The 23,438-nt window shown below is 43.2% G+C and overlaps 1 protein-coding gene across 1 annotated transcript in view; it reads right to left on the reverse strand.

The window, feature by feature from the left end:
* Positions 1–23,438, reverse strand: part of LOC311106512 (sodium/potassium/calcium exchanger 4-like) — a gene marked incomplete at both ends in the record, with an annotated part of 38,972 nt that overhangs the window by 4,518 nt on the left and 11,016 nt on the right. Inside the window, 10 exons of the mRNA XM_084148864.1 lie at positions 119–263; positions 777–946; positions 7,517–7,674; positions 10,071–10,124; positions 10,328–10,353; positions 10,472–10,546; positions 12,044–12,147; positions 12,647–12,731; positions 13,052–13,126; positions 15,178–15,254. Of these exons, the coding sequence (XP_084004990.1) occupies positions 119–263; positions 777–946; positions 7,517–7,674; positions 10,071–10,124; positions 10,328–10,353; positions 10,472–10,546; positions 12,044–12,147; positions 12,647–12,731; positions 13,052–13,126; positions 15,178–15,254 (969 nt within the window). The remainder of the gene's footprint in view (positions 1–118; positions 264–776; positions 947–7,516; positions 7,675–10,070; positions 10,125–10,327; positions 10,354–10,471; positions 10,547–12,043; positions 12,148–12,646; positions 12,732–13,051; positions 13,127–15,177; positions 15,255–23,438) is intronic.

Raw genomic sequence — 23,438 nt, forward strand, 5'->3', positions numbered from 1 at the left:
GCAACACTGAAGAGGAAGCAAATGAGACCAATCTTGTCTTGACGACAAAACATTTCCTCAGTAACGTCAAACTCTGTCTGGATAAACATCACACTAATACACACAAACACACACACACCCGGGATATGAAAGGGGGAGATGGTTTCGTTCTCCTGCTCCTCTACTGCCGGTTTGTCTTCGGGCACGTTGCCGTTCTCAATGTCCACCTTCCCCTCCAGAACCTGGGTCTCCACCCCGTTGGCACCCTGGACCAGCTTCTGACGCTGTCAGGAAGAGGCAAAACAGGGCGCTGTTCATTACGGCACACATCGGAAAACTTCCAGGGGTGAATTCATTAGTGGCAGACCGTAGCACAACTTTTGGCCTGTTGCAAAACGTTTTTCAACTGAAACAGTTTACAGTTTACTCTAGGAACCAAATGGAAACAGAAGGAAGCAGAACGAAACAGGGAGGGACCTACAAGAATTTGTCCAATAGAAACTCAATTCTTGGTTGCAAAACATATTCCGTTTGAAGTAAACAGTTTCCGTTGCAAAACTTTTTGCATCAGACCAAACGTTTTGCTACTGTCTGCGACTAGTGAATACACCCTAGGTAGACCCCCCTGTTTCAGTCAGATTTGTTCTGTTTGGTGTCTAATGAACACAACCCAGGTAGTCAACAGTACCACAATGAAAGCACTATAAAAATCTATATCTGAGACCATTGGATTCTCTAACATGGAAACTATTCGCTCCTCATCTATTTCCTATAGTTGCATCCCTATCTATCCGTACCTCAGTGATGATAAGGCGACTGGCCATGCGCAGCCGGGTCTTGGGTCCAAAATGGCTGGTGACCATGACGCGGAGGCCGGCCTCTGGGAAGCGTAACTTGGGAGGGCTGTCGTGCATAATCTCATCAACCATGACCACAGAGCCACGACTGTAAGCCTTACTGGGCTTAACTGGAGATGGACGGACACGTTAGTCCTTCAAACTGACATACACACAATCATGCTAGCAAAAAACGCCAAACATCCATTGAAGTAACTGTCCAGTGAAAATCTCCCTTTTAAAAGTTCATATTCTGTTAACTCATACCCAAATAATGTTGTTGACTCATCCTATACTCGTATTTGTGGCCAAAGCATAAATTGGAGAAAAAAAACTATTAAAAACTATCTCTGCTTGCCATTTCCTCAGGGGATGTCGTCATTCTCTTAGTAATTTTTTTGGGGTAAACTCTTTTGTAGAAAGACATGACTTTACAATTTCAAATGACTGAAAATGTTTGTATTCAGTGCATTGTTAGTTGTTTGGATATCATCTATATCTAGGCCAATATGAGCAGGACAATTTTTTAAGTAAGAGAATATTTAACCTTTAACATTTAACTCATCTTCTCATGAGATTAAAGTCTTGTTTACAGTTTTACTGCAAGATATGAATTGCCACAATGATGTTTGTTCTTAAAATGATGTATTTTATTAAAACAGAAAAATGAAATGAAGTAAATAGCCCACATAATCTTGAAAAGGAAATAAAAATGCTACATTGAAAAAATATGAATATCAGTCTTAAGTATATCTTTCAGATTTTACATAGCCTAAATTATTTTAAAATGATTAGATAGGGCCCTGTAAAATATACAGTGAGCTCCTAAAGTATTGGGACAGTGACAAATTGACTGGGGTTAAACTGCAGACTGTCAGCTTTAATTTGAGGGTATTTTCATCCATAAATCGGGTGAACCCTTCAGAAATTGCAGCACCATTTGTACATAGTCCCCACATTTTAGGGGACCAACAGTATTGGGACAAATTCACGCATGTATATTAAAGTAGTCAAAAGTTTAGTATCTGGTCCCCTATTCCTAGCATGCAATGATTACAAGCTTGTGACTCTACAAATTAGTTGGATGCATTTGCTATTTGTTTTGGTTGTGTTTCAGATAATTCTGTGCCCAATAGAAATGAATGGTAAATAATGTATTGTGTCATTTTGGAGTCACTTTAATTGCAAATAAGAATAGAATATGTTTCTAAACATTTTTACATTGATTACTCCATGGATATAGTCCTGAATGATGAGTTTGAAAGTTAGACGCACAAATATCATACCCCCAAGACATGCTAACCTCTCACCATTACAATAACAGGGGAGGTTACTTTTTTTTTTGGGGGGGGGGGTATGATATTAATCACTCATCATTATTCATGATTCCATCAGGACTATCTGTAATCATGGAGTAATCAATGTAAAAGTGTTTAGAAAGTGTTTATTCTTATTTACAATAAAAGTGACTCCAAAATGCCAATACATTATTCACCATTAATTTCTATTGGGCACATAGGACTCTGAAACACAACCAAAACAAACAGCAAATGCATTCAACAAGTTTGTAGAGTCACACGCTTGATGTAATCTTTGCATGCTAGGAATAGGGGACCAAATACTAAACGTATGACTACTTTAAGACTGTGTACAAAAAGTGCTGTAATTTCTAAACGGTTCACCCTAAATGGATTAAAATACCCTCAAATTAAAGCTGACAGTCTGCACTTTAACCTCAGTCTTGGATCATTTCAAATGCAAAGTGCAGGAGTACAGAGCCAGAACAACAACAAATGTGTCACTGTCCCAAAACTTTTGGAGTTCACCATTTGTTTGTTGTTCTTTCCCAAATTCAGTTCTCCATTTTGTTTTTCCAGGTTTCTGTTTTTCACTCTCAAAATCAAAAAAAAACTTTTTTTATAAATAGAAAAACACAATTTGATGTTCGAAGTCCACAACAATGCTTAAACCACATCAGGAGACAACTTTTGAGGTCTGTGAAAAATCTGAGAAATGTTGAGATTTGGGTGTAGTTTTCCAGTGTGCAAAAGGCTGTTGTTTAGTGGTGTTTTTGTAGCACACATGATGGTAGAGTTTGCTAAACAAATACCCACTGGATTGTTGAAAATAATCATGATATTCTGGCCCGATACTTTGTAGTTACCATTTAATTGAGAAGTTTTTTGGGAAAGCCTTTCCATCTACTGGAAGATGTTTCATTAGCATCATCGCTAACGGCTACACAAAGTGGTATATGCGCACACAAACGGGCATTCTCATTGCCTCTTCAGAAAGTTGCACGAAATACGAATCATTGATGCATTCTGTTCATGTCCTATGTTAATTCATTTTTCCAAGTTTAATTTTCAATACATTTAGTGGATTCCCTAGTAAGGCCAATAAAACATTTTAATATTGTTGAATTCCATTTTAATGCCTAGATTCTGTGAGAGGCCTAATTCTGTGAGAAGCCTACAAAAGGGAAGCACAGCCGTGAGCTGCCCAGTGACACGAGCCTACCAGATGAGCTAAATTACTTCTATGCTCGCTTCGAGGCAAGTAACACTGAAACATGCATGAGAGCATCAGCTGTTCCGGACGACTGTGTGATCACGCTCTCCGTAGCCGATGTGAGTAAGACCTTTAAACATGTCAACATTCACAAGACCGCAGGCACAGACGGATAACCAGGACGTGTACTCCGAGCATGTGCTGACCAACTGGCAAGTGTCTTCAATGACATCTTCAACCTCTCCCTGTCTGAGTCTGTAATACCAACATGTTTCAAGCAGACCACCAAAGTCCCCGTGCCCAAGAACACTAAGGTAACCTGACTAAATGACTACCGACCTGTAGCACTCACGTCTGTAGCCATGAAGTGCTTTGAAAGGCTGGTCATGGCTCACAACACCATTATCCCAAAAACCCTAGACCCACTCCAATGCGTGGCCAAGCACGACTCCAACACCATCATTAAGTTTGCCGACGACACAACAGTGGTAAGCCTGATCACAGACAACAACTAGACAGCCTATAGGGAGGAGGTCAGAGACCTGGCAGTGTGGTTCCAGGACAACAAGCTCTCCCTCAACGTGATCAAGACAAAGGAGATGATTGTGGACTACAGGAAAAGGAGGACCGAGCACGCCCTCATTCTCAATGACGGGGCTGTAGTGGAGCAGGTTGAGAGCTTCAAGTTCCTTGGTGTCCACATCACCAACAAACTAACATGGTCCAAGCACACCAAGACAGTCGTGAAGAGGGCACGACAAAACCTATTCCCCCTCAGGAGACTGAAAAGATTTGGCATGGGTCCTCAGATCGTCCACAGGTTCTACAGCTGCACCCTTGAGAGCATCCTGACTGGTTGCATCACTGCCTGGTATGGCAACTGCTCCGCCTCCAACCGTAAGGCGCTACAGAGGGTAGTGAGTACGGCCCAGTACATCACTGGGGCCAAGCTTCCTGCCATCCAGGACCTCTATACCAGGCGGTGTCAGAGGAAAGCCCTAAAAATTGTCAAAGACTCCAGCCACCTTAGTCATAGACTGTTCTCTCTGCTACCGCACAGCAAGCGGTACCGGAGCGCCAAGTCTAAGTCCAAGAGGCTTCTAAACAGTTTCTACCCCCAAGCCATAAGACTCCTGAAAATCTAATCAAATGGCTACCCAGACTATTTGCATTGCATCGACTTTATTCAGTCAGTTTGACACCTTTTATAAAAACTAGTCAACAATTGCTGTTCAGTTGTCAATCAAAGCACAGTAAATAGCCTATGTTCCACGACTCCGCGTGGCTGGCTATGTGAAAGAAAATAAATGAATGTGCCATAAAACAATTCGGCTAATTTGATTTCGACTCATCGTTACCACTTACATTACATGGGACACGGAAATTAACGAGCATCATGCCCTCTCTCTCCTCTGTGTAAAGAAATCTGACTGCAACCAACCACAGTGCACACAAATTGTAACGGGAGGCGAGACAGACAGCAGACTGCGTTTCCCTGTCATCGCTTGCTTTGTGACTGACAGGCACCTATCCTATCAAAAGATCGCTAGAAGATGCATAAAATCGGTCATTCTAGCGGGAGAGGGCTCGACGGACTAGCGAATTGAAACTTTTAAATGAAACATAGCCTAGTTAATATGAAGTTGAAAAGGTACCCGGCTGATTAGAGGACGGCCGGTGCTAATGGAAAACACTGTTCCAACCCAGAAAATAGGCTTTTTAACATAATTTAAAAAAAATTGGAAGGAAAACTATTTTCACTCATACTGTAATGAAATATTGGTAATATCTAATTGAAATCTGGAAACACTGGACAGTTACTTTAATGTGTAAAAATGCCTTTTTGTGTTTACACATACTCCTAGTAAAATGCCTGGATGCAGGGTCTGATAAGGGTTCTATATTCAATTCTTAAGAGTTTATTAATTAGTGCCTTTGGAAAGTATTCAGACCCTTGACTTCTTCCAAAAAAATTTACGTTACAGCCTTATTCTAAAATTGATTAAATTGTATTTTTTCACCCCCTTCATCAATCTACACACAATACCCCATAATGACAAAGCAAAAACAGGTTTTTACAACAAAAATAACTGAAATATCACATTTACATAAGTATTCAGACCCTTTACTCAGTACTTTGTTGAAGGACCTTTGGCAGGGATTACAGCCTCAAGTCTTCTTGGGTATCATGCTACAAGCTTGGCACACCTTTATTTGGGTAGTTCCTCCCATTCTTCTCTGCAGATCCTCTCAAGCTCTGTCAGGTTGGATGGGGAGCGTTGCTGCACAGCTATTTTCAGGTCTCTCCAGAGATGTTCGATCAGGTTCAAGTCCGAGCTCTGGCTGGGCCACTCAAGGACATTCAGAGACTTGTCCTGAAGCCACTCCTGCGTTGTCTTGGCTGTGTGCTTAGGGTCGTTGTCCTGTTGGAAGGTGAACCTTCGCCCCAGTCTGAGGACCTGAGCAATCTGGAGCAGGTTTTCATCAAGGATCTCGCTGTACTTTGCTCCATTCATCTTTGCCTCGATCCTGACTAGTCTCCCAGTCCCTGCCGCTGAAAAACAACCCCACAGCAGGATGCTGCCAGGTTTGCTCCAGAAGTGACGATTGGCATTCAGGCCAAAGAGTTCAATCTTGGTTTCATCAGACCAGAGAATCTTGTTTCTCATGGTCTGAGAGTCCTTTAGGTGCCTTTTGGCAAACTCCAAGTGGGCTGTCATGTGCCTTTTACTGAGGAGTGGCTTCCGTCTGGCCACTACCATAAAGGCCTAATTGATGGAGTGCTGCAGAGATGGTTGTCCTTCTGGAAGGTTCTCCCATCTCCACAGAGGAACTCTAGAGCTCTGTCAGAATAACCATTGGGTTCTTGGTCACCTCCCTGACCAAGGCCCTTCTCCCCTGATTGCTCAGTTTGGCCGGGCGACCAGCTCTAGGAAGAGTCTTGGTGTTTCCAAACTTCTTCCTTTTAAGAATGATGGAGGCCACTGTGTTCTTGGGGACCTTCAATGCTGCATATATTTTTTAGTATCCTTCCCCAGATCTGTGCCTCCACACAATTCTGTTGCAGAGCTCTACAGACAATTCCATCGACCTCATTGCTTGGTTTTTGCTCTGACATGCACTGTCAACTGTGGAACCTTATATAGACAGGTGTGTGCCTTTCCAAGTCATGTCCAATCAATTGAATTTACCACAGTTGGACTCCAATCAAGTTGTAGAAACGTCTCAAGGATGATCAGTGGAAACAGGATACACCAGAGCTCAATTTCTAATCTCATAGCAAAGGGTCTGAATACTTATGTAAGTAAGGTTTGTTTTATTATGTTTAATACATTTGCAAAAAAAATTATAAAAACCTGTTTTCGCTTTGTCTTTATGGGGTATTGTGTGTAGATTGCTGAGGAATTTTTTTATTCAATCAATTTTAGAATAAGGCTGTAACGTAACAAAACGTGGAAAAAGTCAAGGGGTCTGAATACTTTCCAAAGGCACTGTATATAGAAATTGACATGCATACATTAACTAAGTAAACAAAGCTGACAGAAGCATTCCCTATATTTGGATATGTATTACCATAAGTCAGTGGGTTGATACCTCAAGAGACAAGCAGAAAAACATACTGCAGAGAAACACACTGAAATCTAGCATGCAGAAACACTCACTACATACAATAAGCAACAGAAGGTTTAGTAAGGCTAAACAGACAGGCGCTTTGACATTAGTGGAAAGAAAGCGGAAGATATGGGTCTCATCTACACAAGTTACATCCCGCTTATGACATTAATACCTAGATGGCTAGGTTGAGAGCGAGACAGGGAGCTAGAAAGAGGCAGATAGAGAGAGCAGAGTACTGTGGTAGGTACCTCTTATCCAGTATTAGTCAGCGTAGTAGATGGGGGACTGTAGAACTGCAACATCTTCACCACACTGACAGAGGAAGTCCTACCCAAATCCCATGAACCCACAAGTCCATATTCCAACCCACCTTCACTTCCACAACCCAACCCAACCCAACTCAGCCAAGCTCTTTGCGATTGAACCAAAACAGCCATTCCCTCAAACGCATTTGATCAAAAAACAACCAATAGTTCATCTTAGCCCGAGTCCATTTTGGGAATTTGAAAGAAGACCAGTAGAGAATGTCTTGGAGAAGCCTTGGCGTGTACTATAGCCTGTCTGATCAGCCTTACCTGCTGCTGTGCTGAGTATAGGTAATGAGGGGTCGTCATCCCCATAACAGGCTGTTTTACCGTCCTCCATCTCGCTGCTGGCCGCCGCGTTACCGTTGGCCTGGTTCTTGTCTTTACCCCCTTTCCCTGTGAACAACTTTTGCAAGCTCTGGTTAAACCTGGGAGAAGAGGGGAGAGAGGGACACTGGTCATTGGCTCCCTTGTTCATCAACAGCCAATAACTGAACTGTATGCAGTCGTGTGTGAATTCTAGGGACCAGTTTCCTGGACACAGATTAATACATTGACTTAATTCTCCATTTTAAAAAGGTGTTTTAGTCCAGGACTAGGTCTAATCTGGGTCCGGTAACCTGGCCCTATGTATACAGTAAACTGCAGCAAAATTGTTACAACTGTTCATGTGTACAATAACTGTGACAAACTCAGGTCCTGCAACTTCTGGGGAACGTGAAACCATGTTCTATATTTTACATCCTGTGTATTCACACTTATTTTGATAGGATATACAGCAACCCCTATGGACAGAATAGTCTGAAATAGTCAGTGAGTAGGCTATTTTCCGAGTGGCATTCATAATGGGTCATAGAAGGGCAGTCTGAGAACTCCTTTCCTCCTAACTAGACAGGAGACAAGTGATATCCAGTTAAGCCTGGTTCTCTTTAGCCACGGCAGAGGGAGGATTAAAGACTTATGGCTGGGCTGGGAGTGAGCAGGCTGGGGCTGAGAGACAGATTACTGGCGGCAGAAGTGACCTGGATGAACCAAGGCAAAAACAGACAGACCAAACCCTTCCGGCCCCCAGAAAATCAGGGGGGACTCAAATTCATTTCTTTGCATTGAGTCTTTGTATATTTCTTAGAAATATATAAGATATCTTAAAGAGATATTACAGAAATGTAAACCTCCCGCTTTGGGCTGGATGTTTCAAGGTGTAGTTCATACATGTACAATATATCACCAGAATTACTGTCTTACCTCAATTAGCCACCAAATCACTTGTGTGTTTACTGGAAGCTGTGCTTTGCCATTTTCCCTACATTTTCCCCAACATGGGCCAGCCCCCTAGCAATTCAAGTTCTAGCCAATGAGCATCACCCCCTCGCCATTTGAGTGACAGCTAGCAAGATTAACACACAGCAGAGCGAGAAAGCAATGACGTGGTGCAAAAGCATGTGGACACGCCTTCAAGTTAGTGAATTTGGCTATTTCAGTCACACCCATTGCTGACAGGTGTATAAAACTGAGCACACAGCCATGACATCTCCATAGACAAACACTGGCAGTAGAATGGCTCGTACTGAAGAGCTCAGTGACTTTCAACGTGGCACCATCATAGGATGCCACCTTTCCAACAAGTCAGTTTGTAAAATTTCTGCCCTGCTAGAGCTGCCCCGGTCAACTGTAAGTGCTGTTATTGTGAAGTGGAAACGTCTAGGAGCAACAACGGCTCAGCCGTGAAGTGGTAGGCCACATAAGCTCACAGAACGAGACCGCTGAGTGCTGAAGCGTGTAGTGCGTAAAAATCGTATGTCCTCGGTTGCAACACCCACTACCGAGTTCCAAACTGCCTCTGGAAGCAACGTCAGCACAAGACCTGTTCGTCGGGAGCTTCATGAAATGGGTTTCCATGTCCGAGAAGTCGCACACAAGTTTAAGATCACCATGCGCAATGCCAAGTGTCGGCTGGAGTGGTGTAAAGCTCGCCGCCATTGGACTCTGGAGCACTGGAAACATGTTCTCTGGAATTATGAATCACGCTTTACCATCTGGCAGTCTGACAGACGAATCTGGGTTTGGCAGATGCCAGGAGAACGCTACCTGCCCGAATGCATAGTGCCAACTGTAAAGTTTGGTGGAGGAGGAATAATGGGGCTGTTTTTCATGGTTCGGGCTAGGCCCCTTAGTTCCAGTGAAGGGAAATGTTTATGCTACAGCATACAATTACATTCTAGATTATTCTGTGCTTCCAACTTTGTGGCAACAGCTTGGGGAAGGCCCTTTCCTGTTTCAGCATGACAATACCCCCGTGCACAAAGCGAAGTCCATACAGAAATGGTTTGTCGTGATCGGTGTGGAAGAACTTGACTGGCCTGCACAGAGCCCTGATCTCAACCCCATCGAACACCTTTGGGATGAATTGGCACACCGACTGCGAGCCAGGCCTAATCGCCCAACATCAGTGCCTGACCTCACTAATGCTCGTGGCTGAATGGAAGCAAGTCCCCGCAGCAATGTTGCAACATCTAGTGGAAAGCCTTCCCAGAAGAGTGGAGGCTGTTATAGCAGCCAAGGGGGGACCAACTCCATATTAATGCCCATGATTTTGGAATAAGATGTTCGACGAGCAGGTATCTGGCCATGTAGTGTATCTGCACATATGTGAAGAAGTACACCATTTTTGGGGGGACCACTTTTGGATCATTTGCTCTACTTTCAGAACTACTGGCTAAAAATTAAACAAAAGTACCGGATAATTTCTTCAAGATATCCCCCCTCAGTTTCATTGGCCGCCCTGAGTTTTGTTGTGTCACAGACTTAGTAGTGCATCACTTACTTCATGATGAGGATGTATCCACAGTACATGAGCACCAACACCAGGCTCTCCCACCTGAGACGGACAGAGGAGCACAGGGCCAGACACAACCAATGAAATCCCGTTATCTCCAAATCACCCAATATAGACCGATGAAATCACATCACAGTAACCCAATAAAATCACTTCATAGCACCCAATAAGGAGCAAAGTTCAGGTGCACAACCAATGAAATCCCATCATATCAAGGTAATATTTCAAAAGGGCTGATCACTTACCACACCACCTTCTCATCGTAAATGAACTGGGGAACAAGAGCATAGGCAGAAATTAAAACAATGCCAGTTAGGGATTATTCAATAAATACAGTGTTTATGGTCGCAGTCAGTACATGTTACATGCATTTGAATTGTCAGACTTACCGCAATAAGCGCGAGGATAGACAAGATGTAGTAGAATGAATCTCGGAAAACAGACCACCAACCCAACATTACGACCTAGAAAGAGAAACAGTCCCTGTATACAACCTGAAGTGTCTCAGACTAGAAGTGCTGATCTAGGATCAGGTCCCCTTGTCTACGTACAGTGCATTCGGAAAGTATTCAGACCCCTTGACTTTTCCAACATTTTGTTACATTACAGCCTTATCATAAAATTGATTAAAATTGTTTTTTTCCCCCTCATCAATTTACACACAATACCCCATAATGACAAAGCAAAAACAGGTTTTTAGAAATGTTTTACAAATGTATAGAATAAAATTAACGAAAATATCAGCTTTACATAAGTATTCAGACCCTTTCCTCAGTACGTTGTTGAAGCACCTTTGGCAGCGATTACAGCCTCGAGTCTTCCTGGGTATGACACTTCAAGCTTGGCACACCTGTATTTGGGGAGTTTCTCCCATTCTTCTCTGCAGATCCTCTCAAGCTCTGTCAGATTGGATTGGGAGCGTTGCTGCACAGCTATTTTCAGGTTTCTTCAGAGATGTTCGATCGGGTTCAAGTCCGGGCTCTGGCTGGGCCACTTAAGGACGTTCAGAGACTTGTCCCGAAGCCACTGCTGCCTTGTCTTGGCTGTGTGCTTAGGGTCGTTGTCCTGTTGGATGGTGAACCACCCTAGTCTGAGGTCCTGAGCGCTCTGGAGCAGGTTTTCATCAAGGATCACTTTGTACTTTAGTTAGGATCGAGGCAAAGATTAACGGAGCAGTCTCCCAGTCCCTGCCACTGAAAGACATCGTCACAGCATGATGCTGCCACCACCATGCTTCACCGTAGGGATGGTACCAGGTTTCCTCCAGATGTGACGATTGGCATTCAGGCCAAAGAGTTCAATCTTGGTTTCATCAGACCAGAGAATATTGTTCCTCATGGTCTGAGAGTCTTTAGGTGCCTTTTGGCAAACTCCAAGCAGGCGGTCACATGCCTTTTACTGAGGAGTGGCTTCCATCTGGCCACTCTACCATAAAGGCCTGATTGGTGGAGTGCTGCAGAGATGGTTGTCCTTCTGGAAGGTTCTCCCATCTCCACAGAGGAACTCTGGAGCTCTGTCAGAGTGACCATCGGACCCTTCTCCCCCGATTGCTCAGTTTGGCCGGGCGGCCAGCTCTAGGAAGAGTCTTGGTGAATCCAAACTTCTTCCATTTAAGAATGATGGAGGCCACTGTGTTCTTGGGGACCTTCAATGCTACAGAATTTTTTTGGTACCCTTCCCCAGATCTGTGCCTCGACACAACCCTGTCTCAGAGCTCTGCGGACAATTCCTTCGACCTAGTTCAGCACTCCTGCTCTTTGTGAATACTGGCCCAGAAATATGCTTTCCAAGACTAACGATGGCTGTGAGAAATTGTTAAACTACCAGACATCTGGACATGGTTCCCCTACTTCTCAGTCCTAAAGTGATCCAAACGCAAATGCTGCACTATACGAGACCTGCATGCACACATGCATACGCACACAGAAACACAAAACACAGAAACACAAACACCCACACACCTGTCCGGCGAAGATTCCGCACACACCGATGATGCACAGGATATTGAAGACGGCTGAGCCAACGATTGTCCCCACCCCCACGTCACCGTGGGTGATGAAGACACCTGCACAGAGGGAGGCAGCCAACCACAATCAGCCCTGACAACAGCCATCTGGGAGATGTGGTGTGTGTGTGTGTGTTTTTTTTTATTTGGATATATTGGTGTGTTAAACTCTGGTGAACAGATGCACGTAGAGCCTGTCAACAGACTGTGGGATGCGATGATTAACAAGGAACATTTTCCGGTGCGTAGATTGTTTTTGGCACTGAACATTTGGACAAAGCACAATTTTGCAGGTGTTCACATCTTTTGAATTTCAGAAGGGAGAGGGGACATTTGGTCCATGCTTTGTCTGAGAGTTTCCGTTTAGGGGGGGGTGGAGACTTCTCTAGTCTGGTTAATATCTTATCTCATACATCTCTCCCCAGAACATAATCCAGCATCTGACGCAATTATACACGATTTTACTTCTGGGTTTCAGAGATTATGTGTCGATGTAAGTGAGTGTGTGAGTGAGCCTGTGTGTGCCGGTGTGTGCGTGCGGTGGTGTGTCATATCTTACCAATGACGGAGGCAAACAGCTCTGGAGCAGAACTCCCAGCTGCCATAAAAGTGGCTCCGGCAACATCCTCACTTAGATCTAGTTTCTGACGGACAGAAAGAGAGGAGAGAAAGAGAGGAGAGAAAGAGAGGAGACCAGAGTGCTTATTCAGGGTGAGCTTCCCAAAAGCTTTGTAGTTAAATGTGGCACTTCATTTATCTCCACACCCAAACCAATCATAGAATAGCGAAGTACTTCATTAGGAATATTTCATTCAGTTCTCACAAAGAATATTGATTATCTAAATTATTACTTGAGAAGTAAAGTGCCACCCTAGCTACATAAGGCTAGGGTCACAAGGACCTAATATCTCTGGCCAGTTTCACCAGATTGTGTTCTAACAAGGGTGGGGGAAAACTGTCTCACCTCACAGATCTTCTCCAGCGATGTCACAAAGTAGTCGTCACAGATTATAGCCAGGGCCAGGAACATATAGAGGGCCTGTGGAGAGACGGGAGACAATAGTCAGGGTGTCTGTGTGTGTGTGTCTGTGTGTGTGTGTGAAACGTTAACTCAGCATTAATTGGCTGAACTGATAGGAAACTTGGCAGATCAAGGATTTTTACTGAAGGAGGAATGTAGGAGAGGTGAAGGATGACCCTAGAGAACACTATCGACCAATCCCAAATCGACCCCTAGCACATACCTGCTAGGTATGATGTAGATCTGAGAGGATTAGAAACATCTAGGATCCCATACATAAGGTAAGAAATGTGGTGAAGATTCTACCTAACATATGTGAAGGATGTAACAGCTACTACTAGGTAGAATAACACCCATCTGATCCTCTGATTTGGGATTGATCCAATCATTTTGAAAATTGTATGTCATTGCTTAGACATTAACTGCAGTGCGTACTGCATAATATCCCCCTAGCCTGGTCCCAGATATCAGTTTGCGCTGTATAGCCTTCTCCTATGATCATTGTCTTGTCAAATAACCATAGCAGTTGGCAAGACATCACAAAGAGATCTGTGACCAGGCAATTGTTCCTTAGCATTGTGTGAGTGAGAAAACCCCCCCAATTATATTTCAGTACAGCTGACGTGATAGATATATAAATTATAGATCAAGACTGTCATCACGGGGCTGCAGAGAGGTTGATGTGCTCCAACCCATCCACAGGGGGCACTGTAGGACCAGCAAATAATTGGCTCCAATTTACCATTCATCCGCTCATCTCACCCTCATAGCGTTACATTAAATGAATCAAGATTCCTCTTAGTTTCACACCTATTACATGTGAGATGTATTTTAAAATCTTTATTTATACAGTTAAGAACAAATTCATATTTACAATGAAGACCTGTCAAATTGAGAAATGGTTCCTAGACCAGTGCTGAACCCGGAATGGAAAACCCCTAGACCAGTACTGAACCCGGAAGGGAAAACCCCTAGACCAGTGCTGAACACAGCTGGGCAAACCCCTAGACCAGGGCTGAACCCAGCAGGGCTGAACCCAGCAGGACAGAACCCAGCAGGACAGGGTTCGCTGTTAGTGAATATATAGGAGCGGGCAGGAGCCCCTGCTTTGGGTCAGAATAGTGTGAGATCAAGCTGGTGTGGTAGAGAAAGGAGACATAGCCAGTCCATTCAATCCTTAAAAGGGTGTCCAATCAAAAACACATATTTTGACCAATGGGTAATAGATATAGATAGATATAGATTTTGAGAAATGACTTGTAGTATTTCATATTTTAGTATACGCTTTTACATATTAATACGAAATTCCTGTTCATTTTCAAAGATGTCTCACAAAAACAAGCATAGCTCTGTGAAATGTCAACAGAGCACTGAGTGTACCGCAAGCTTTTTAATTTCAAAACCTTTTACATTTAATTCAGTTTGTGTCATGTTCATTTGGCTTTTTGCGACCACCACACGTAAAATCCTCAAAAGTCTCTGCGAGAAAGCGCACCGCTCTGTCAACAGAGCTTGTTGCGTATTATCGGATGTATTAGGTTACGAAATCCGACTTTTTTGATATAAATGTTAATGATGTGTTAGAGAAAGACCCCACTGAACGATTCAGAACTTGATATTTGTCTTGGTAAAATGTATTTTATAACATAAGTGAAATGTCATCACCAAAGTGCGTTTTCACCCACTATGAGCAGAGTGAGTGGACACCCTAACCTTCGTGCCCTACCCCGAGACATCTCGTGATAATACTACCAGACGTTTCATGCCCACTGAAACCGAGGGGGTCACATTTCTATTTTCAGGATAACAAAATACAAGATATAAACAGAATTAAATGTGAAGATATTGAATTAAGCCATCATTGCCCCCTCAAATATTTGTGGTGAAAACTCCAGCCATCATTCTAAGACCACGGTCAAGTCATTCCCGTATTACTTACACCTTTCATACCTATCGGGGGCAACCAAGAAGTCTACTAACTAGGGTTAGGGACTAGAGGTTGATTTTGGACTGGACCAGTGATAAAAGCGTCATAATTAGTGATAGAAGCATTGAAAGAGCTGCCTTACCGCCGCTATGTGCAGCAGGACGGCCCCACTCTTGCGCTCGTTGTTGGTGAAAAGGTCTTCAGGGAACTCCTTGATCGCTGAGGAGAGAAAACATCACCGCATGTCAGTAATGTGACTGATGTCCCCACACCAAGGATGAGGTCACCTTGTGAGGTGGTGGCGGCACTGACCAAGAAGTTGGTAAGACTTTGAAATGTTCGAGTCAACTCCGAAACACATTACTTATTTTTTGCAGTGACGGGAGAGACAAAGAGGTTTGTAAGACACAATGCGTGTATAATACATGTCAACTGCGAAACCAATGACTTCATTTCTATTTGCATTATGTCACCAATGGACCCATCCTCCTCATCCCCTAAAAGAAATGACAATGCGGTAATACTCAAAGAGCAAGAGCATGGTTTGTGTGTTCAGTAGGGAGAAACTGTTTCGAAACAGAGTTAAACAGGGATGTAATACCTGAACTTGTCCAATAAGAAACACTTGTTTTCCATTGCAAATATTTCAAAGAGCTTCTTTACAGTGTGCCCTACTGAACATGGCCCTGATAGAGTGCAAGGAAGCTAGGTGGCAACACAGACACATAAGGCTAATTCAGCACCCCTTTAAACCTGGCCAGAAGCCCTTTAAACCTGGCCAAAACACAGGTTGACCCCTGACTCTACTGTCCCCTGTACTGCCCAAGAACGTGGTCACTCCGCTGAGCATCTGGCCGCAGCAGTGAGAAACACACTGGCCCTCCATGGGAGCCAGCTAGTGTCTGGAGTAGGAATGATTTTGGGTCCACCAGAGGCCAGATGTACACCCACCTGCATGTGCCTTCTCTTCCTATTACTTCCATCATGTACAGTGGGGGAATATAGTATTTAGTCAGCCACCAATTGTGCAAGTTCTCCCCCTTAAAAATATGAGAGAGGCCTGTAATTTTCATCATAGGTACACATCAACTATGACAGACAAATTGAGAAGAAAAAAATCCAGAAAATCACATTGTAGGATTTTTTATGAATTTATAAGTATAAGTATTTGGTCACCTACAAACAAGCAAGATTTCTGGCTCTCACAGACCTGTAACTTCTTCTTTAAGAGGCTCCTCTGTCCTCCACTCGTTACCTGTATTAATGGCACCTGTTTGAACTTGTTATCAGTATAAAAGACACCTGTCCACAACCTCAAACAGTCACACTCCAAACTCCACTATGGCCAAGACCAAAGAGCTGTCAAAGGGCACCAGAAACAAAATTGTAGACCTGCACCAGGCTGGGAAGACTGAATCTGCAATAGGTAAGCAGCTTGGTTTGAAGAAATCAACTGTGGGAGCAATTATTAGGAAATGGAAGACATACAAGACCACTGATAATCTCCCTCGATCTGGGGCTCCACGCAAGATCTCACCCCGTGGGGTCAAAATGATCACAAGAACGGTGAGCAAAAATCCCAGAACCACACGGGGGGACCTAGTGAATGACCTGCAGAGAGCTGGGACCAAAGTAACAAAGCCTACCATCAGTAACACACTACGCCGCCAGGGACTCAAATCCTGCAGTGCCAGACGTGTCCCCTTGCTTAAGCCAGTACATGTCCAGGCCCGTCTGAAGTTTGCTAGAGTGCATTTGGATGATCCAGAAGAGGATTGGGAGAATGTCATATGGTCAGATGAAACCAAAATAGAACTTTTTGGTAAAAACTCAACTCGTCATGTTTGGAGGACAAAGAATGCTGAGTTGCATCCAAAGAACACCATACCTACTGTGAAGCATGGGGGTGGAGACATCATGCTTTGGGGCTGTTTTTCTGCAAAGGGACCAGGACGACTGATCCGTGTAAAGGAAAGAATGAATGGGGCCATGTATCGTGAGATTTTGAGTGAAAACCTCCTTCCATCAGCAAGGGCATTGAAGATGAAACGTGGCTGGGTCTTTCAGCATGACAATGATCCCAAACACACCGCCCGGGCAACGAAGGAGTGGCTTCGTAAGAAGCATTTCAAGGTCCTGGAGTGGCCTAGCCAGTCTCCAGATCTCAACCCCATAGGAAATCTTTGGAGGGAGTTGAAAGTCTGTGTTGCCCAGCGACAGCCCCAAAACATCACTGCTCTAGAGGAGATCTGCATGGAGGAATGGGCCAAAATACCAGCAACAGTGTGTGAAAACCTTGTGAAGACTTACAGAAAACGTTTGACCTGAGTCATTGCCAATAAAGGGTATATAACAAAGTATTGAGAAACTTTTGTTATTGACCAAATACTTATTTTCCACCATAATTTGCTAATACATTTATTAAAAATCCTACAATGTGATTTTCTGGAGAAAAAAATCTCAATTTGTCTGTCATAGTTGACGTGTACCTATGATGAAAATTACAGGCCTCTCTCATCTTTTTAAGTGGGAGAACTTGCACAATTGGTGGCTGACTAAATACATTTTTTCCCCACTGTAGAATAATGTCCCAGGCAATCAGGATACCAGACCATGAAGTTATAGAATCCTAGATTGTCCAAATCCACCATAATCTACATGTAGATCAGCTCTCGTGCATTTGCATGTGGCTTGATACAATAGTCTGTGGAAAGCTTTTAACACAAACCGAAACAATCATGCATTACCGTTCACATAGCCAGTAGAAGTACTAAGCACAGTTTCATAGACAGTATGCACCAATAACCTACATTTGATCTTCTGTGGCATATGGACTCATGAAATGAAAGTGATCACTTGAGACCCTATACCAGTGCACCTGTCCCACACTTATAATAATAATATGCCATTTAGCAGACGCTTTTATCCAAAGCGACTTACAGTCATGCGTGCATACATTATTCGTTTTTTGTGTATGGGTGGTCCCGGGGATCGAACCCACTACCTTAGCGTTACAAGCGCCGTGCTCTACCAGCTGAGCTACACACTTAATGCAATCCACCTTCTATCTACATCAGATGGTGCTCATGACTGATTCACTAACCCAAGTTGTAAAACCTCCTTGGCAACACTGCTTTGGCCCAACTCTTCCAAGGGATATCATATAATATTACAGTAGCCTATGACATCCCTTCCCCCAGTAGGCATGCAGGTAAAGAGATGGAAGAGGAAAGAAAAAAGGGAGTTTAAAATGTCAGCTCGGGGGATTCTGGTGGTCGCTGTCCATGGTGCTAGCAGCATGAATTGTTTATATTAGTGCAATATCGGACCTTTGCCACGTGACAAAGTCCACACACATACAGTGGGGGAAAAAAGTATTTAGTCAGCCACCAATTGTGCAATTTCCTCCCACTTAAAAAGATGAGAGAGGCCTGTAATTTTCATCATAGGTACACGTCAACTATGACAGACAAAATGAGGAAAAAAAATCCAGGAAATCACATTGTAGGATTTTTAATGAATTTATTTGCAAATTATGGTGGAAAATAAGTATTTGGTCAATAACAAAAGTTTCTCAATACTTTGTTATATACCCTTTGTTGGCAATGACACAGGTCAAACGTTTTCTGTAAGTCTTCACAAGGTTTTCACACAATGTTGCTGGTATTTTGGCCCATTCCTCCATGCAGATCTCCTCTAGAGCAGTGATGTTTTGGGGCTGTCGCTGGGCAACACGGACTTTCAACTCCCTCCAAAGATTTTCTATGGGGTTGAGATCTGGAGACTGGCTAGGCCACTCCAGGACCTTGAAATGCTTCTTACGAAGCCACTCCTTCGTTGCCTGGGCGGTGTGTTTGGGATCATTGTCATGCTGAAAGACCCAGCCACGTTTAATCTTCAATGCCCTTGCTGATGGAAGGAGGTTTTCACTCAAAATCTCACGATACATGGCCCCATTCATTCTTTCCTTTACACGGATCAGTCGTCCTGGTCCCTTTGCAGAAAAACAGCCCCAAAGCATGATGTTTCCACCCCCAAGCTTCACAGTAGGTATGGTGTTCTTTGGATGCAACTCAGCATTCTTTGTCCTCCAAACACGACGAGTTGAGTTTTTACCAAAAAGTTATATTTTGGTTTCATCTGACCATATGACATTCTCCCAATCCTCTTCTGGATCATCCAAATGCACTCTAGCAAACTTCAGACGGGCCTGGACATGTACTGGCTTAAGCAGGGGGACACGTCTGGCACTGCAGGATTTGAGTCCCTGGCGGCGTAGTGTGTTACTGATGGTAGGCTTTGTTACTTTGGTCCCAGCTCTCTGCAGGTCATTCACTAGGTCCCCCCGTGTGGTTCTGGGATTTTTGCTCACCGTTCTTGTGATCATTTTGACCCCACGGGGTGAGATCTTGCGTGGAGCCCCAGATCGAGGGAGATTATCAGTGGTCTTGTATGTCTTCCATTTCCTAATAAATCACTCCCACAGTTGATTTCTTCAAACCAAGCTGCTTACCTATTGCAGATTCAGTCTTCCCAGCCTGGTGCAGGTCTACAATTTTGTTTCTGGTGCCCTTTGACAGCTCTTTGGTCTTGGCCATAGTGGAGTTTGGAGAGTGACTGTTTGAGGTTGTGGACAGGTGTCTTTTATACTGATAACAAGTTCAAACAGGTGCCATTAATACAGGTAACGGGTGGAGGACAGAGGAGCCTCTTAAAGAAGAAGTTACAGGTATGTTAGAGCCAGAAATCTTGCTTGTTTGTAGGTGACCAAATACTTATTTTCCACCATAATTTGCAAATAAATTCATTAAAAATCCTACAATGTGATTTTCTGGATTTTCTTTTCTCAATTTGTCTGTCATAGTTGACGTGTACCTATGATGAAAATTACAGGCCTCTCTCATCTTTTTAAGTGGGAGAACTTGCACAATTGGTGGCTGACTAAATACTTTTTTCCCCCACTGTACATCTCTGTGAGAGTCCTCCCAAGGTCGGATGCTGCATGTCACAACAGATATAGGCAACAAAGGCAATATGTGGAATTCAGTGCGGAAAAAGATTACACCATTGATTAGATTTTGCCCATTTTATTTATGAAGGCAGGCAATGTGGCGAAAGCTTCGTGTAGGCTACTGCTCCGGAGATCACAGGTGCAATAAATTAGAATATGACAGCTGCGCACGAGGAGGGTTTGTACTTGAGTAACATAACAATAACACTAATAGCCCAATTCGGGAAATACCATAGGTATCATTAACTTGACTCATTTGGCAATGACGACTACAAAGCTTAGAGGAATCAAATAGACCTGCCAACCAAGTAAACAACATCCTTTTCCCCCGATAGTGCGCTTTAACCCGCTCTCTGTACCCTATAGTCCACATTTGCCTGTCCTTGTCCGACACGTCTTCCAATATCGACTGGGGTGTTCTGTGAGTCAATCAATAATTTAATAGCTCTACCCGCCATCACCATCTCTCCCTCTTTGTAGTTAATGGAACAATCCTTTGGTGCCACGATACAATCAGGTCTGGCTGTGCTCGTGGTATAAATAGGTACGATAGCAAAGGTACTTAGAGGACGCCACCGGGAGCTAGCGCACAGTTGGGCGGACGGAGGGGGTCGCGTCTCGCTCACTGCGTTGTAAACAGTGAACCAGACACGGTCTGCGCAGGGTTTGCCCATGTCCTTCCCTGCGGAGGTCAGTCCGGACACGAACATGCTTCAACAGCCGTTTGCCACACGGGGATATGCGAGGAGTTCGCTAGGCTACTGCTACAGCAGACAGGGAGGGTGCAGCCCTTGGAGGGAGCGTGCTGCTTGATTAAATGACGCGTCTCAAACCTGGCCCAAGAATAGCATCATCTAGACTAGCTAGATTAATACCCTCACATGGGCCAAGATGATTTATATGCTCGCTTTCTGCCAAATGTCTCGCTATTAATTGGAAGAACGTCATCATGCATCGGTATTTGGTACGTTTTCTGCCAGTGTTGATGTTTAAAGGGGCAATCTGTGATTTCTACATCCATTTGTAGACGTTTAAATTAATTATATATACCCTTTGTTGAATAATACAACTTAGATGCCTCGTGACATTACTTTTGTTTACAATGTAATTGTAAACAAACACTGCATAGCCTATAAGCATGGTTAAAACTATCATGTTGATGTCATGGATAGTCAGTCCTTGCATCCATAGCACTGTCCAACAGTTTGAGAATGGTTACATTTATCCAGCCCCATCCCTCAGCTGTTTACCAAATCAGTGGTGGGGTACCTGCTTTATTGTTCGATATGCAGATTTACCCTTTAAAAAGGGTGGCACACTTGACAAGTGGATCCAGAGGTGACAGTATTTGCACTGGCAACCTGCTGCTGCGTTCTGCATGTTGTTGAAGTTTGTCAGTGTGAAACAATGTGTCAGTGTGTGGAAACCTTTTGGGATCCCTTGGAGTCGGCTATGTATAATTTAGTTTGATATGAATCTCAAGTGGCACACCATACATTCGTGTATTGCCATAATGTAACTTCAAAATCACATGCAGTGAGACACCTTGGCCCCCTATACACACACTCAAGTTGTACAACTGATGTATGATGCATTTGACACAATGGTTGTGATCCAACTGATATCTTTGTGATACAACGGAGAGTTTCCACAAAGTCTGTTTATTTATTACTGTTTAGAAAAACTCTCCTTTGTGTTATGAATCATGAACTCTTGTGCCAAAAATGTGTTGCACATCAGTTGTACAACTTCAGTGTGTATAGGGCCCAGGTCATACCAATGTGAATCCATTTAAGCTAGAAGACCTTTGCGTCGTTTTGTCATAACAACTACAAAGTAGTTGGCTACGAGAACGTCTGAGTGACATATTGCACACATGCAAGGTTAAAATAGTGTGGCGCCCTTAAATAACATGTTAACTTGTATCATATTAGTTTCAGTACCAACAATAATAGCAGTGAAAGAACCATCTGACTCAGCAAAATAAACGTTTAAAATGTTTTTATTTCCTCAGATGATTACCTTTTTAAAAAAACGACCAATTAGTATTAAAAGTAAGTCTACAAAATGTGCATTCTATTGATATTTTTTTCCACAACTGCAGTCAGCGTCAACACGTGTGGCATTAACAAGCTACATTTTGTACCAACTAAATACATACTATGCTCAAAAGGACCTTGTGAAAAGGACAACAGCAGAATAACTTAAAAAATTAAACAAAAGTCACTCCTCCTTTGTCACATTGTTGTTGAATTTGCTTGAAAACAACCAAATCATCCACATCTATTAATAAATCACTGGATTCTCTGTTTGGCCACCTGATGAGTGGCAGCTGCTTATGCAAGAAAATGCTGGCAACACTTATCATCCGTCTCCTCTCCACACACACACACAGCCCCAGGAGTAAGCCAAGTCCCCAGAGCTCTGTTGGAGGGTTTACCAGCACAATTCTTTACCCTGCTAGTGCTAACCACTAAAGCACTGGTTGGTCAACGAAAATTCTTATCCAATCATCTTCCGCCGCATACTAGATCCTATAGGCCACAACTGTCTGGACATTAGGCCTGTGGTCATAAGTAGTGATAATGCTCTCCTCACCACGTCGCTCTTTCTCACACACACAAAATAACTACATGTGTTAAGCTTGGACTTGACATACAGATCTCCATATGTATTAGTACATCAACATGACTGAATAGGCTGTGTGTGTGTATATAGTAGTTGGATATGGTCTGCCATCTCTGCCAAATTTAATGCATGTATTTCATGTTTTATCCGGGTGCACCTAGGGCTGTGGCGGTCATGAAATTTAGTCAGCCGGTGATTGTCAAGCAAATAACTGTCGTTCTCACGGTAATTGACTGTTCATTAACAAACACATTTAGCATCTCCTGGCTTCCACACATAGCCAACAAGCCACTGATGCAGACCATTGGAACATCTACATTAAAAAAAGTCTAATAAATCCATGTAATATAGCCTACACCTTCACAATAAATCCATTATTTATTTTAGACAGGTCTAAAGAAACATGATGATGAAAATGTTGTCTATTTCAGAAGCACAGAATAGCATATGCTGAGTTGTGTTAGGTCCTGGCTATGCCATATGGCTGTGGGCTACACTAGTTCATTTAGCAGACAAGATTTGCTTAGAATTCCGTGGCATTATTTTATATTGTTTTATAGTATGAAGAATACAATTGAACAACGCTGAATTAAATAAAAATCATATTTTCTCCAAAGGATTTGAGGGAGTGCGCACATGCGGCTATTCTGTGTTGAGCGGTTAACAAAGAAAATAGGTCCTCCTATATGTTTAATTTAGAGTTATTAATGTAACTTTAGTTGTTCTACAAACATTGGGCTATATGTTTGGATTTTTAATACATT

This window comes from Coregonus lavaretus, assembly GCF_964263955.1.
Source record: "Coregonus lavaretus genome assembly, chromosome: 31".
Classification (NCBI taxonomy): Eukaryota; Metazoa; Chordata; class Actinopteri; order Salmoniformes; family Salmonidae; genus Coregonus; species Coregonus lavaretus.